This window comes from Pelodiscus sinensis, chromosome 10, assembly GCF_052426305.1.
Source record: "Pelodiscus sinensis isolate ZL-2025 chromosome 10, ASM5242630v1, whole genome shotgun sequence".
Classification (NCBI taxonomy): Eukaryota; Metazoa; Chordata; order Testudines; family Trionychidae; genus Pelodiscus; species Pelodiscus sinensis.
The window spans coordinates 27,388,226-27,405,563 of NC_143061.1; the positions used below are offsets into that span (position 1 = coordinate 27,388,226).

A 17,338-nucleotide genomic window follows, 5' to 3' on the forward strand; every position below is an offset into this window, starting at 1 on the left:
TCCAGCCATGCCCACCCGCCCTTCTGCCACCCCTTTAGTCAGTTAACTAGTTAAACAATAAACCAATTAAACAGGATTTTACATCCCTACTAAGCAGGGGAGAGATGCATCTGCAGCTCATCTGCTCCCCAGGAGGAGTGCTGGGCAAGCCCCAATGCCCTGGCCCTATTTTCTCAGCAGGAGCAGGAAGGGTTGGGGGGACTGCAGGGAGAAGGGGTGGGAATGAGTAAGGATGTTAGATACGGGTTACTTTAGTAATCATGTAGCTGCAACAATTTTTAGCATTTATGAAGTTCCTAAAATGCTCTTCACCCAGGGAGCCCCCTGCCACCCAGTCCTGCTGCCTCTCCATGGAGCTGGTCTGTGAGGGGAGCTCCGTAGCAGCAGCTACTGTCCATGGGGGGCCCAAGCACCCTGTGAACAGATACAGAGACACCAACGCAGGGTAGGGGGAGGCAGGCGGCTCAGCAGAACTGGTGCTCGGTGGGGAGCTGGCTTTTAAGTCAGATGTCCCAAGCAGTGGCTCCTGCCTGCCCCCCACACTGCTGCCTCTGTGGGAGGCAGCAAGGGTGGTGAGGCAGATTCACAGGAACCGGTATGTGCTGGGAGCCACCTTAAAAGCCACTGGGATCCACCTCACCTCCCGACCTTCAAATGATGCCAAGTCCAGGCCTAGAAAAGATGGAGTTGGCATCACGGGCACCAACACTGTGGGCACATCTAGTTTGGATTAACTGATAAACCTGGGTTTATCAGTTAACCATATAAACTACAGGCGACCCCTGACTTACAACCCCCGGCATTTATGACTGCCTTGCTCTGGCCCAGGCTCTACAAACCCATAATCCACCTCTGCATCCCTGGCTCTTAGGGCTAAATGTATTTTCTGAGCACTATGTAAAGTTTTAGTCTGGGTTGGAAAGCAGATAAATAATAGTATCACATATTTATTCTTCTCTTCAAAAATATCCAGGGACTTTTTAAAAAGCTCTGAGTGAATTACTTCACAGGCCATAAACTCAGAACATCTCCTTGTTGAAACTCCTCCTCATGTGGGACATCAGAACACCTTATATGAACTACATGGGCTCAGTCTTGGCTTCAAGTCAGTACACTTCTAACATATTTCAATCAACACAACAAATGCAATCACATGCATTATTAAGGATGTTAAATACTTAATTTTGGTAACCACTGAATAAATATCCAAAAAGAGGAGTTTGTTTACATACACTGAGTGGAATGTAATCTAGTGTGTGCTGTAAAATGCAGGGATCTATAATTATTGAATAATTTAATGACAGACTTGTATTAGACAAAGGCTAATTCCAATTTTTTAAGAGACTCTCTCTACATAGTCCTGTTTTTTGTTTCTCTCTACAACAGTGAGCTAATGATAGCAGATTTAAACTATAGCAAAAATGAGTGGAAGTTTTTGACAACATAAACAAGATCTCTCCCACACAGGTATGGCTTTATGGAACTTATAAAAAAATTGTTTTAACAAGTGATTCAACCAGATCTCACTATAAAAATTGATTCCTTTTACCTGGGTTTAGCAGCTTTCACTGTGCCTCTGAAGAATACCTTCTCCCTCCCCCAAGTCCAACACATAACTCACTCACATTAACTGTGATAAACAAACACCACTGTCACTGCCTAGAAGCTATATGGCAGTTTTCATTGACCTCAAAGTAGACATCTCGAAAAGTGTCTTACAGTGTGAAAAGGGTTATTGGCACTTCACAGACAGGAAACTGACACGAAGGCTACATTTAAACTAATGATATTTAAATCCTGGCTTCATTTGCTCTTTTGATACATCTAATTTACATCCCTCTGCCGACAGGGGGGAACGACCCAAAATCACATTACAAAGTCAGCAGCAGAACAAAGAATGAAACTCAAGGCTCATGACCCGAAGTCCTGACTCTATCCTGTAGACCAGGGGTCTCCAAACTACGGCCCGCGGGCCGGATGCGGCCCGCGAGGCCCTCTCATCCGGCCCGTGGAGACCGTCCCTGGGGCGCCGCCGAACGGGCCCTTCTTGCCGCGGGGGGGGGGGGGGGGGGGGCCCTGTCAGGGGTGTGCGGCGTGTACTCACGCCGCGCCGGGGCAGGAGAAGCGGGCCGCTCTGCTGACAAGCGGCCGCGTGGCGGCAAACGGCGCAGGGGGCGGGGGTTAGCACGGGCGGCGTTCCCCCGCCCAGACTGACAGGGCAGCCGGCCAATCAGGGGGCAGGATGGGCGGTGGTGGTAACGCCCGCCCGGCGACGTGCGGGGGAACGTGAACCCCGGCGGGAACTTTAAAAAGGTGACCCCTTCCACCCGGGGGGGGGGGAAGGAGTGAGCGGTGGCAAGCAGGAGGGGAGGACAGCGTGCAGAGGAAGGGGAGAGCAGGGGGAAAAGCCCCCCCCTTCCGGGAGAAACGGATTCGCAAAGCCAGAAATGTCTGCTATTTTGGCATCCAGGAAACAATTTCACCATTCACACTAATACAGGTGTTCATGTGTAGTGTATCAATGTGTTATTAAATAATAACTGAATAAAATAACATTAAATAAATAATTAAAAACAACATCCATGTTTTGATTGTTTTTTATTTGGACCTCAAGTGTGTAGTCGGCCCCCGAACTGCTGTTTGATAGTTAATGCGGCCCTCGGGCTGAAAAGTTTGGAGACCCCTGCTGTAGACCATGGTGCCTCTGTGAATTTATGACCACACTGAGGCTACGCCTACACTGCAGGTTTTTTGCGCAGGAACTGTTTCGCACAAGAGTTCTTGCGCAAGAGCGTGTCCACATCGCCATGTGCTTTTGTGCAAGAAACGTGCTTTTGCGCAAGAGGGTTCATGGCAGCATGAACACTCTCTTGTGCTGCTCTGATGGCCACTGTTGCCCGTCCACACTGCCTTCTTGTGCAAGAGCTCTTGTGCAAGAGGGCTCATTCCTTGTGTGGCGAGGAATAACTCTTGTGCAAGAAGCCCTCTTTTTTGACGCTTTACTGTAAATTTACTTGAGCAAGAATACGCATGCAGTGTAGACGCTCTACAAGTTTCTGCACAAGAACAATCATTCTTGTGCAAAAAGCCTGCAGTGTAGACATAGCTTATGGGTTTTGGAGAAGGCCTGAAAGATGTTTTTTTGGGTGGTCTCAAACTCAAACTTAACTCATATAATTTATAATAGGAGAATAAGTCACTGACCTCCTTTGCTGCAGGATAAATGGAACCCAGCTCCATCTGTATAGCTATGAACATTTAAACATCTTTCAAGGGACAAATCTTTAAATAAAGCAGGAATTTGACGGCTGCTGGGCCCTGCCCCATTAGCCAGAATAGGCAGTAATATCCATATTAACATAACTATTCAAAATATCCATCTCATATCTTTCCCTAAAGCATGGAGATCAATTTCCGCTAGTGATATATAATTTTATTTATGCTCTTTTACTGAAGGCATTAGCTTCCACATTTGTGTGACATTTGGCACTTTCCTTCTTCCTTTCCCCTCAACTCCCTTTATCCATCTCCATATTTGTTTTCCTTTTTTAATATCCATCTGCTTTTGAACAGGCCTGAAAACCTGTGACAAAACAGCATTCAAGAACATTCAGACTGTACCTAGATTTTACCGAATGGGCTTGTGTATATTTAATTCACAGCAGGCTCTGGTGCAACTCCGCCCCATACTAGCCTGCTACGCACTTTTTGTGTGGACACCAACTTTAATTTTCTCCTACTGCGAAGTGACACTGAATCAAAGCCCATTAACAAATTGTTAGTGCATATCCAGAGAGCCCACATGCAGAGTTAATGCATGACAGATTAGTGCAGCGTAGCAATGTTAAATTTAGATTAATCAACTAGTTGATGGATTTTCCTGTCAGCTCTTAATACGTTTAAAAAGCAGAGGCGCATCTGGGACTAGGTGCGAGCCAGGAATCAGCTGATTCCTGGCCTGTGCTCGGTCCCTGCAACTCCTCTGCCTCCCCTGCAGAGACGGTGCTGGGAGGAACCAGCTTTTAAGCAAGCTTACCACCCCCTTTATGCCTCTAATAGAGGCAGCGGGGGGGAGAGGGGAGCAACTAGTTGACTAGTCCCTCAACTATCAAATAAGCTTTTGCTTATCGGATAGTTGACTAGTCGCTTACATCCCTAGTACTGAGTATGCCACAAGCTGAGGTGTGAATAAACAATGTTCATGTAGAGAAGCCCTTAGATAGACGAAATATTTAACAGCTAACATTTGTATCATCAGAAAAGCTTTACTGCTAAGATATTTAAGTCTTTTTTTTTATTTGCTAAATTCACTGACACACAGGACAACTTGCTGCACAGTGTACATCAGCAACAGTATGAAGACTTTGAGTTATGTTAGTTTAAAATTAACTTTGCTGTTTGTGGCCAGAGAGTTTTGGCAAGAGCCACATGCAATTTTTGAACAATGAGTTTGACAAAGTAATCTCCTACACTTCATTGCTGGGCCGTCATCACTATAGGTAGAAGAATGCATAGCCCAGTGGTCCCCAACGCGGTGCCCGCGGGTGCTATGCGCCCGCCAGGGCATTTCTGCACGCTCACCGACAACCTAGGCCGGCCCCACCCCCGGCGCGCGGTGCACTGGAGGCGCCGGCCCCAGGCGCACGACACGCACCGGCGCCTGGTGCGCGGCGCTCGGGTGGCCCCAGCCCTGAGGCACATGCGGGCACGCGGCGCCGGTGCCAGCCCCAGGCTCGGGTGGCGGCGCCGGCCCCTGGCCCACAGCACAAGGCGCTCGGGCGGCCCCGGCCCCAGCCCTGGGGCACATGCCGGCGCCGGGTGCAAGGGCATCCCCGCCCCTGGCGTGCCCCAGGACACGTGGCCCCACCCCCGGGCGCCCGGCGCATGAGTGGCCCCCCCCCCCGGGAGCCTCTAAAGGTTGGGGACCACTGGCATAGCCTATGGTGTAAAGCATAGTGGTATTTTCTGTTTCAATAGGTATTTAACTGTTTCATGTTTCTGAAAGAATAAAGAGTGAGGTAGCGAAGTGTTTCATTTATCTAGAGGCAGACATAGAGCTATTATCTCTCATAAAGGTTTTCTCTTGATGTTCAAACCTTAGGCCTTGTCTTCACCATGCGGAAGATCGACGCTACCACAATCAATCTTCCAGAGTTTGATTTAGTGAGTTTAATGAAGACTCCCTAAATTGAACTCAGAGGGCGCCCCCGGCAATTGCTGGTACTCCTGCTCTTGCAAGGAATAAGGTCAGCCCACAGGAGTGTTTGCTCCTGTTGGCCTCCCACTGTGGGGACGGCACCAAGGTAAGCTGATTCCAGCTACATATTCTACATGGCTGGAGTTTCATACCTTAAGCCAGGGCTACTCAAACCGTGGCCTGTGGCCCATTTATTTGTGGCCCGCTGTGCAGTTTGGATTTACGTTGCGGCTTGGGTTGATTTGTGTTTTGGAGTTAAATTCCTGGACTGTTATTGCTCATTAAAAGTGCTGTCATATGGGTGGAAATTAATATCAACAGAACTGACTTAAATGGAGCCTGTGTATTGTGTAGTCTTGCCTTAATCTTTGTATTCACGCTTGTCAATGTGAAAAGCTATTTGCGTATATGTCTATGCAACCACACTTAAGTTGTGGCCCTCAGCATGTGCTGTGAGGATCACCGGGGCCCCCAGGGCATGCAAAGTTGAGTAACCCTGCCTTACGCTAGGTCCAGTGTCGTAAGAGCAGGAGTTTAAAAAAAAATCACTTTGCCCTCAATTGCTCCTGAACAAATCTAATCAACAAGACCAGCTGGAGAAATGATAACTATTCAAAGACTGATAAGATCAGGACACTCAGGGTGGTGATACTGAGGAAGAGGTAGTAAAAATTAGTTTCAAGAGGACAAACTTACTGCATAAAATAGCTTGCATATAAAATAGCTACTATCACTTAGCCAGAATATATACTTGTTGGCAGCACCATTTAAAAGAACTTAAGGCTGCAGCAAGTGGGAAATTATCTGAGTAATGTTGATGTTGAAAGTTCAAGGAGTAGAAGAAAGAAAAACACTTTTCTGCTTTGAACTCTCATAAACTTTCTGTGACTGGTATTTACCTGAGCCTTCAATGACCATGCTGAAAGATTCTGCTTTGGTAAAGCCACCAGATACAATGACTTACATAAACAGGACCAGGCACACTCTATAATTCCTTGTTCACTGAATTTAACACCAAATTTGATATTTTGCCAAACTACTGCAGAATGCCACGTTCCGGTGATGGAATCTGCCCTTTGGATGCAGGCAAGCACCTGAGATTTTGTTCTCTCTGCCCTGCTGCTCTCTCCATAAGGTGACGTGCATAAGCACCCATAGAAGGAGATGGAAAGCAGGACACCAGCTCTTCTGGCTTGTCAGAACTGCTCTTGCCTTCTTCTAAGAGAGCGTGCTCTGGTAGGGGTCATGGGCTGAGCCACAGAGCTGCGCGTGCAGAGCAGAGCTCCAATTCCACCAGAGATACAAAACATGTGACTGCGAGATCCAAGCACGGCTGCAGGAAGAGAGTGGCAACAGTCAGGGACTAGGGGTGTAAGCGAGTAGTGGACTATCCGATAAGCCTAAGCATATCGGACAGTAAAGTCAACTACTCGCTTCCTCCCTCCCTCTTGTTGTCTCGGTCCTCCGCAGCGAGAAAAGCCACTCCGCGTCTCCCTAGTCTGCTGGGAGAGCCCCCCAGCAGACTAGGGAGACACGGAGCAAAGCCGCGGAGGATGCGGGCGGCGTGACCGCGGCGCGTCTCGGCGGTCCCGCCGCCCGCGTCTCCCTGGTCTACGGGGGGGGGGGGCGCTGCTAGTGCGCCCCCGCCCCAGCAGACCAGGCTTTTCTCGCCATGGAGGATGCGGGCGCGCCGCGGTCCCACCGCCCCTGTCCTCCGCGGTGAGAAAAGCCTGGTCTGCTGGGGAGGGGGGGGGGGGCACAGCTAGTGCGTCCGCCCCCCCCAGCAGACCAGGCTTTTCTCACCACTGGTCAGTTTCAGCAGCGGCTGAATCAGGACACCTGGGGTAGAGCAGCTGGTGGGCTGCCGGGTTGGTCCCACAGCGCCGAGGTCCCTGGTGTCGCCAAGACAGCCGCTGCTGAAACTGACCAGCGGCTGACTACAGGAAGCCTGGGGCAGAGCTGCTCTGCCCCAGGCTTCCTGGAATCAGCCGCTGATCAGTTTCAGCAGCAGCTGACTTGGGGACACTTGGGGTAGAGCAGCTGGGGTGCTCCCGGGTTGGTCCAGTAGCGCCGCACCTCGGCGCTGCGGGACCAACCCAGCAGCATCCCAGCTGCTCTGCCCCAAGCATCCCCAAGAGCAACTGGGGTGCTGCCGGGTTGGTCACGCCGCACCAAGGGTCGGCGCTACCAGACCAACCCAGCAGCACTCCAGCTGCTCTGCCCCAGGCGTGTCCGATTCAGCCGCTGCTGGTCAGTTTCAACAGCAGCTGAATCTGGATGCCTGGGACAGAGCAGCTGGGGCGCTGCCGGGTTGGTCCCCGCAGCGCCACCCCGCAGGCAGCACCCCAGCTGCTCTACCCCAGGTGTCCCCAAGTCAGCTGCTGCTGAAACTGATCAGCGGCTGATTCCAGGAAGCCCGGGGCAAAGCAGCTCTGCCTTGGGCTTCCTGTAGTGTAGCCAGACACGAACCCCATCTTGTTTCCCCCCTGCCCCCAGTGAGCAAGAGAAAGGCAGTCAGCCTTTGATGCCCTGGGAACGCAGGTGTGGTGCCTGTCCCTGACTCTACCATAAACAGAAACCAGACAGTAAATGGGCTAGCTGACGACTGGGAGGCCTCCCGTCGCCCTGATGGCTAATATCAGTAATTGACACACCTGCACTGTCTCAGGTGAAGAATCTTCGCCCATCACATACCAGAGGTGCCCATTGTCTGCATCTTCCCAGGTGTGAATTATGCTTTGCACCCTTCGTGGGAAACTTGGCGTTCAAAGCCACTTTTCCTAATTGGCCACTTGAGACCAGGAAGAAGCCCATGTGACCCAAGGGGTATAAAGAGGGGTTTAGTTGCCCATCCCATTTGAGCTCCAATCACCTACACCTGCTGGCAGGTATTGATTGTCTCCCGAGGTCCGTGGGACGCCCAACCTCGCCCTACTTCTTCCCGAGGGATTGAGAGAAAGACGCTGGCCACGCCAAGTCTGGAACACAGGGGTGAGAATTGTACCTGCAATGTGTTTCTTTATGTGTACACTTTAATTGTTACTCTGTTATAAGTTTAGTTATTTCATTATAGTTTTCTTAAGGCAAACTGCTTCATTTCTATTGTAAACTGCCTTTGGTAAGGTGATTTAGCTATAAACTTTGGGAATAAGTGGCGTGCCCATATTCACTTATAAATATATATATATTGAACCAAGTTTCTTTTATTTTATTTTCTCTTTCTTTCTCCTATAATAAGCCAGTGAGTGTCAAGCTTCTGACTTGAACCTGTGCTGCTGTACCCGAACCGAACACAAACAAAAGAACTTCAGCCAGTCAAAGGGACAGGTATAGGGAGAGCTTGGGTGTTTTGGATTGTGTCACTCCCAGGTGGCAGATCCATTGGGGCACCTCTCAGCCTCCCCAGGCTGCCCGCTGCGAAGGGATTTCTGTATCCTAGCAGCTACAATCTGAGGTGTTATAAGCTCTCCCTATAAACTTATTGGGGTGCCCGTCAACCTCCTCCAGGTTGCCCACTGCAAGGGACCCCGGTCTCAGCAGTTAAAGTCTCGGGTGTATAACACACACCACTCACTGCCCTGACCGTCGGCTGACATGTAGTCAGCCGCTGGTCAGTTTCAGCACCGGCTCAATCGGGGACACCTGGGGTACAATATGTACCAGTTCTGACTTACATACAAATTCAACTTAAGAACAAACCTACAGTCCCTATCTTGTACATAACCTGGGGACTGCTTGTATTTTTAAAATCTTTGTATGAGTCAATATATGCAGCCTACTTCTACAGTAAGATGAACAGGTTATTATATTTGATCAGTATACTGCCTAGTAGAGCGGGTCTGGAATTGACCATTTCACCCCCAAAAACTGGGTTTTAGTTTCACCAGTCAGAGAGTAATAGCTGCATTCTACAACTGTCAATAGTTCAGTAATTAGGGAACACACCTTGGATATGTGAAATGCAGGTACAAGTACCTACTCTGCCTAATTCAGGCTGTTGGCTTTAAAATCTCTCGAGTTTTCTCCCCCAGAAGAAAATCTAGATGTAGAATGGGAAATTTTTTGAAATTTTTCACAAGATGGGAAACAGCTTCTGGTGCAGTCTTACTGTCCAATGTAGCAAGTGTAATAGTTTACACTGTCATGAGAGTTCTCCATGTTCTGTTTTTGTTTTCTTACTTTGACCATGAAAGTTTAGGCCTATTATAAAGAGAACACTGCTGGTTTTTGGACTTCCTGACCAAATAAGAGAGTAGAATCTAAGAACTCTATGCTCCAAGAAAAATTCCACAGAAGAGAAGAGGAAAGGAGCATTGGGGAAGTTTCTAGTTATCGACTTACTGTGTCTCGGTCCCCAGTAGCATCTCCATCTTCTCTCCTGCGTAGTTGCTAAGAACAGTTAATCTGAAGAGATGACTTGTAGAGCTCTGCCGAGAGTACAGAATAGTCGAACTGTTCTTCACAGGTGAGGAATTCAGCTCCTCACTATCACATTGTTCAACCAACAGCTGGACCCTCAAGGAATAATCTGTGACATTGTAACTCTCCTCACTGCAAAACAAAGAAAAAAACCTAAGACTTCTGCTCAGAGTAAACAAATCTCCACTAAATGCATCCAAGAGCAAATTCATTAGTAACACCCATTTCAAGGCACCTGATTATTCTGACACTTTCAGCCCTTTGGCAACTTTTTTCCACCAAAATATTTACAAGAGCATCTGCTTGTCAAAGACACAAAAGAAATTAATCTTTGCACCTTAAGGCATTTCAGTCAGCAGCACAGTTTACATGGCTTTGACACTCCTGGGGTATTTATAAGCTGAATTTATCCCATAGCAAACAGAGAATAATGTCTTCTGGTTTATTTTTTTTTAACTCCCCAGTAATTGACACCCAAAAGCAATGCTGTTTTAGAATACACTCTACTAAAATGTTGCACACTTTGTTGCTTGTGTAGGCTGAGCATACTAGATATACCAGTGGCTCTTTGCATCTCTCCATTTCCCCCCATACCCAAGCTCCCCACCCTACCATGTACTTCTATTTCAGGGACTTCATACAACTCTCACCCCCATAGCAGGGGCCATGTTCCACCCTGACTATTCCCCAAAGAATCTCTAACTCATCCCCCTCCCTGAGCTTGAGTGCCACAAATTAGCTACAGTATTTGCAGTTCTCTGGAAGCTCTCAGAGGACAGGGTAAGAGTTGCTGAGCATAGGGCTCAGCTTTTCCTGCATGTGCTCCAGTTGGGAGCACCCAGGGAGATACTGGACCAGAGACTGTGGAAGTCTGGACCACACAGATCATACCTGTATTCTGAATCACATTCCAGGATTATTTGGCATATAATAGCACTTTTCTATATGTGTGACTTCCAGCATTATTTTTGTGTAGGGTTACTGAAATGGGGCGGGGGGAGGAGGGAAAATATGCCATGAAGAAATACAATTTTTAAAAAATTGTTACCCAAGCACTAAGACTTTTACAAATTTATACTCCTTCTCCCTAAACAACTCAGTCATTCAACTTCCTAAATCGAAGGTCCTCAACTACTCTAGTTAAGAATTATTCTTTGTTGTTATGTAAGACAATGCCTGGTCAGGTCATCCTGTTTCCTGTTACTAGACATTTCTGTGCGCTGACAACAAACATTTACTTCAATCCCTCCTAGACCCCAATCCATTAACATGTATCTATGATAACAGGTGCCAGAAACATAGAGTCTCTAAATATCTTCAGAAACATGCCTAAGCACTTCACACTGTGAATCCACGCTGGTTTCTATTACATTTGTTGTCTTAGCCAACTTATTCATTCATGCGCAATTAAATATAAAGAAATGGTAGAAAACACCTTTCCAGGAGAAGTCAATCTTAATTACATTTCCAGTTCTTAAATTGTTTACCTGTGCTCAACTATCAAAACATTATTTAAGGAACATTTGAAAGAATTTGCACCACTTACTTTAGTAATGGAATTGCTAAGGTAGGAGAAAAGGCAAACTGAAAAGCCTTTCCCTTCAACTGCATAGTGTGGATGTATTTCCCAGAATTGTCTTACATATGATCGTAAATTCACCAGCTGTTCATCGAGATGGGAACTTTTTAAAAGCAACCTAGCTTTACCAGTTTCAATAAACCTAGTCCATCTTGTAAATTCTGACAAGGCTCCCACTTCTGAAACCAGGCAGGGTTATTTTTCAGATTTATTGCCCCTTAAAGGCTTGTTGAAAGAGAGAGAAAAATTCCAAATCTGGTAATCTTCTGTACCACAGCACAGAAAAAAAGCCATCTCAATCAATATGTTTCTCAATTGCTTCTGATTGTGTAGTAAGAAATTCTCCTTTTAGTTCAAACCAATGGTTTTTACAGCTATGCTGGTATGGATGACTAATCCATGAATTAACCAGTCACCATTATCTGAACCAATTAAATAATAACCATCTAACAATGAGATATGAAGAGAAGACAATAATTCTAGGTTTCACAGTAACTGTTCTGTTTACTTTCAGAATGTTTGTTTTATTCAGCTCCCCTTAAACTAGTAACTCAGCGGAACCCCTTCCTCTCTCGTCAAAATCCACACTAAACCTGGTCAAATAATTGCTTTCACTTACAGTCTAGAGGTACAAAAGGAATTGCACAGCTCCACTGAGATTCAGTCTGTTCTACAGATCTTTTCTTATCGTCTACAGCAGAGAGATACCATTATCCACTTGGCACCCAATCAAACCAGAACGTATGGTATATACTACTTTACATTACACAACTAAAGTTTCTTTTCCCCTATTTTATTTTTTAAGTGACTTCTGCTCGGCAGATTAAAGTTTGAAGAAAGGAAGTTTAAAATTCACTTCAACTTCTGGAAAGCCACTGGTAATATGTCATTGACTAGCAGCTCTGCTTTCTTTCTGCTTCTTGAATTCAACCTATAAGCATCCAATTTAGACACGGACAAATGTCAAATTGCACAAAATCTCATTGCAAACTCAAATGTTTAAAATACCAATTCCTTGTCCAAACAAAGTCACGGTGAATTAAGTATGTGTTTTGTTATAAGATTATGGCAATTATTTTAATATAATTCAAGAAAATACCTAATTGTCTTCTCGATAAGGTTCCTCTAAGCTAGAGGGCAGCAAACTGTGCCACATCCAGCCATTTTAATATGACTCCCGAGTGCCCTCAAGGGAGCGAGGTCTGAGGTTTGCCCTGTTCCACATGGTTCCTAGAAACAGTGGGTTGTCCCCGCTTCCAGCCAGCTCCTACACGTAGGGGCAGCTAGAGGACTTGGTGTGCTGACCTGCCCCATGCACCATCCTCACAGCTTCCACGGTCTGGGAACCTGTGGGTGAGGGGCTAGTGCACAAAGCCACTTGGCTGTGTCTGCATGGCAGCTGGCTGAACGGTGGGGCATGGCACTGCTTCCAGGAGCTGCACGGGGAGGTAAGTGTGCCTGGAGTCTGTACCTGAGCCCATGCCCCCAACCCTCTGCCCCAGCCCAGATCCCTCGTCCACCTTTTGAACCCTTTTGTCGCAGCCCAGAGCACCCTGCTGCAGCCCAAACTCCTCATTCCCAGCCCCACCCAACAGCCACACACACAGCTAAAGCCCTCACAGCCTGTTCTGCACTCCACCCCTCAAGCCCAGGCCAGAGCCCCCTCCACCTTCAAACCCTTCATCCCCAGCCTCACCTCAGAGCCCATATTCCCCACCCCCTCTCATTCCAATCCCTGCCCAAACCCAGAGCTCCTCCCGCATCTTGAACTTCTCATTCCTGGCCCTACCCCAGAGCCTGCACTCCCAACCTGGGCCCTCATCCCCCCCCCCCCCAACCCTAACTACATAAGCATTCATGGCCCTCCATTCAATCTCCATACCCTGATGTGACCCCAGAGGCAAAACGTTTGCACACCTCAGCTCTAAGCAGCATCAGGACACCATGCCCTAAATCACACACCCACCACTGTACAAATCAAAGTAAGCAGTACTATATAGGAGAGGTAGGCAAGCCAACAAAGGCATAAGCCTGGTTCTGGCTTATCTCTGTGTCCATGGAATACTGAAAGCCAAAGAAATGCCAACCCAGTGAGTATGTTCCTGCAAGGACTCCATGTGTTTTCTTATAAACAATTGTTTTGGACAGACTCCATCAGTGAGCATGAGCTTTGACTTCTAGAAACACGTGAGAATTTCACTTGGAGCTACAGCACCTTCATGTGCTCCAACAAGGCAGAGCAATATTCTGAAGTACTTTAATTTGAAAATACGAATCTGGTAAGCATTTATCAACTAGAAACATTTGCTATTGGTACAAGCAATTGTTATTTGGTCTGTCTGTCTACTGTACAGGTAAAAATGTCACTGAAATTAGAATGTAAAATCCCATTTAGTTGGCTACAAATAGCAGCCAGGATATCACGGAACCTTATTTAGGAAGGAACATCAATTTTATAAGCCCTCCTGCTGTACCATTAATACTTTTCACTCCACCTGAAAACACTTATGTTTTCAAATGTTGGCAGGGAGCATGCAGCCTGCAGAGCAGTCAGCATATTATGAATAACATTGCTTCATTCCCAATAAATTTCATATGAGTAGGGATGTGTCTTGATTCTAAGAAGAAAGATACAGAGAAATCTTTGGCTTCATCCTCAAATTTCTTGACGTTTATAAAGCACTGAATCCCACAGACCAGCTGCTTTGAGAGGTGGAAACCCTATTTTATTTTTTTTCCTTGTTTTTCTTACAGTGAACAGACACAGGTAACAAAAGACAATCCCACAGCTGATAAACATTGGGATTGTTATTTTTCCCTCCAGAGGAAAATGTCAGAGGCCAAACCAAAATGGAAAAACAATCAAAGGAGTTGCAGAGGAGCTTGTTCTTGCTAAAACAAAGAACCAGTGACATGCTTCATATAGCACTTTATTTTTTTAAAATGCAGGGGTACTCACCTAACGTGCCCTAGAACAGGCATGGGCAAAAGGGCCTCCACGGGCTGGATCCAGCTTGTGGAGGCCCTATGGCTCCCCCATGTCCAAGCCAATTAGGGTTTGGGGATGGAGGGAAGTACACGAAGGTTCCTCTGCTCTGCCAGAAGTACGTGGCACTTAGAAGCACCACATGCTCCTGGCGGGGTGGGAGGAGGCTTTGCATGCTCCCCCACCCCCAGGTGCTGATTGGCCTGGGGGTGGAGGAGCACAGGAAGTCTCTTCCCACCCATGCCCCTGGCAGTGCTTAGTGGGAGGGGGGGGGGCAAAACGGCTCCCACATCCCCACACCAATCATGGTTTGTGGATGAGGAAGCCCGAAGCACCTGGCCCTACCTCTTCCTTTTGAGGTCCCACCCCTTCCGGTTTTGAAGTGGCCCACGGCAAAAAAATATTGCTCACCTCTGCTCTAGAAGTATAGCAAAGAATTCATTATTTTGTAAATTTTGTAAAGTTATGTGCAAAATAAAAAATTAATTGTGCCCTGCTTTTCTTTATAAAGAGGATCAGAAAAAGTTCTTTAAAGAAATCTTTCTGTATTTTTTACACTGTATTAGAATTTCAGCAGCTCTATAGGCTGTCTATATTAGGGTAATAGATACAGTAATAGAATCTGTTAGCCAATACATTTTAAAACACATCTTTTATCTTAGTCCAGGCATGCTCTATAGATAAGACCCCTGTGTGAACACAAAATTTGTATCCACAAAAATGAGCCACAGATATCTACATCTGCAGATGCAAATACCACAGGTATGAAGCAGACATCTGCAGATTTGCATGGCTCTATCTATAGAACTGTGACTTGAATAGTTATAATTTTAAATGTGCTGAACAACATCTACAGTGGATGATAAAAATGGTTTTATAAATTATGGCAGGGCATCCAATTTACTTAAAAAAAAAAAGTCCTCACACCTTTTCCCTTCAAATGTTGTACACGTCTAGGCCTTCATGAGAACTAGTGAAATGGCAACCACTGAAGAGTCAAGAAAGCAAAGAGTAAAGATTTTTAGTCAACTTAACACTCTACAATTATGGGGAAAACACATAATTTCAATGATTTATTTATATTTTAAAATAAATTAAACATTTCTTCAGTATGTGCATCAAAATATGAGCCTGGGAGCTTAAGTTCACTACTCTAGCTAGACACTAAAAACCATGGATTGAACAGACACTGGATTTAGAACAGCAATCTGTAATCTACTAAACCCCTTTTTTTGTCCTGTCACTGCAGAGGTGATACACCGCTTCGAACGTTCCCTTCCAATATGTGCTAACCACTTATGTTAACTAACCTGTTCCTTACTACATTTTGCTGTGACCCAGGAGTTCTTTTCTTAGACCTGAGGAAGAGCTCAGGGTATGTCTACACTACCGAGTTATGTCTACAAAGTTTATGTTGACACCCAAAAGATGGCAAAACAAGAACTGACAGAGGGTGTTCACACTTGCTTCCCTGTGGACAGATCATATGCACATTTGAGACACCATCATCGACAGAGTGAGCAAGGCCCTAAAGGGGTGGGCAACCCGTTACAGATGAAGAGCCAAAATTGTGGTGGATACAGTGCAAAGAGCCAAGGGAAAAAAAGCTTTTGAGTAAAAAAAAAAAAGCAAGCAGCCTCCCTTCCCCTTTCCCTACCCCCCAGCTGCTACCCTTTTAAGAGCAGAGCAGGCATTGCCCTTTTAAGGCAGCCACAGGATGCTGCAATTCCAGCTCTGTCTCTTTTAGACAGAAACATGTTGCCCCTGTCAGAGCCACGGGTGCGGGAGCCACAATTTTTTCTTTGAAGAGCCATAGTGCAGTAGGAAGATGGAGATTATCGCATCTTCAGATCCTCTCTGAGTTCTCCCTCAGTTCCTAAACTGCTGAGGATGGCATCATAAATAGCCTTCTGTGAGTTCTCCATGCTGAGAAATATCAGAGCAGCACAGCAATCTGTCCCCCTCCCCATGCAGTAGCAGTCTGCCTGCAGCCCTGTTCCTAGTGCAGGGCAGAACAGGAGCAGTCCAATGATTTGCTCTTTGTTCCCCAAACAGAGCAACACATGAAGCTGTCAAATACTTCACAGGGCTTTGAAAGGAGAGGCGTGCATGCTTGCAGGGCAGCAGAGATCAAAACACTGAGCACAGCCATCAGGGCAGGCCTTGTGGGATATTGGCGGAAGCCAGTTCTGCCAACAAAACAAATAGCAGTGTCTATTGTTGACAATGAAGGGGGTGGGGGGAGAGAGTCTCTCCTAGGTGTACACTTTTTTTGTCACCAAAACTGGGCATTTTTCTCAACCTAGTTAACATAACTAGGTATGTTAACTATCAGTTATTTTACTAGTCAAGTAGTTGATGGAATTTCCATCGATTACTTGACTACTCAATAGGTACTTCCTCATTCCTCCTTTGAAATGTAACAAGAGCACCCGCTGGGGCTCTTGTAACATTTCAAAGGAGGAACGTGGAACTCTGCGTGCAGCCCAGGGCCAGCAGGAAGTCCTGCTGCACACAGGCGTGACAACTTTGAGGTGTACTAGAGTCTCCTGCTGAGGGAGGGAGTGGGGGTGGGAGGTGGTCTTGTGTATTTCAAAGTGGAAGTGCAGCATGGGTCAGCAGAAGACTCAGGAGTCCCCCGCTGATCCCGGGCTCTGTGCTGCGCTGCCAATTTGAAATGCTGCACAGAGCCCAGGATCAGCTGTCCCTGGACTTCACGCAGCACTGCCACCTTGAAACGCAGCCTCGGCATTTCAAAGGGGCAGTGCTGCATAGCTGAGCCCAGGATCAGCTGTGCGGCACTGCCGCTTTGAAGTACCCCCCCCTTTCTGCCCTTTGCAGCCTCTATCTAACAGAGGCAGCAAGGGAGGAAAGGTCGATTAGTTGACTAACTATCCAACAGCTTATCAGACAGTTGACTAGTCTACTAGTCCTCAACATCCTTAGTATGTATGCTGTTACTGATTTGTTGACAAAAGTCAGTTTTTGACAACAAAACTCTGTAGAGCAGACAAATCCTGAATGAGGCTAAGAAACTTCTCTCTCTCTCACCAATAGAAGCTGGTGCAATACAAGACATTATCTCACTTTCTTGGACTCTCTAATATCCTGAGCCAACACAGATACAAATATGCTACATGAGTAGAAAATGTATAGT

General features: G+C 46.6%; 1 protein-coding gene across 1 annotated transcript in view; it reads right to left on the reverse strand.

Annotated features, from left to right (window-relative positions):
- ARHGEF26 (Rho guanine nucleotide exchange factor 26) overlaps positions 1-17,338 on the reverse strand; it is a 115,899-nt gene that overhangs the window by 23,301 nt on the left and 75,260 nt on the right. Inside the window, exon 12 of the mRNA XM_075937745.2 lies at positions 9,539-9,748. Within this exon, the coding sequence (XP_075793860.2) occupies positions 9,539-9,748 (210 nt within the window). The remainder of the gene's footprint in view (positions 1-9,538; positions 9,749-17,338) is intronic.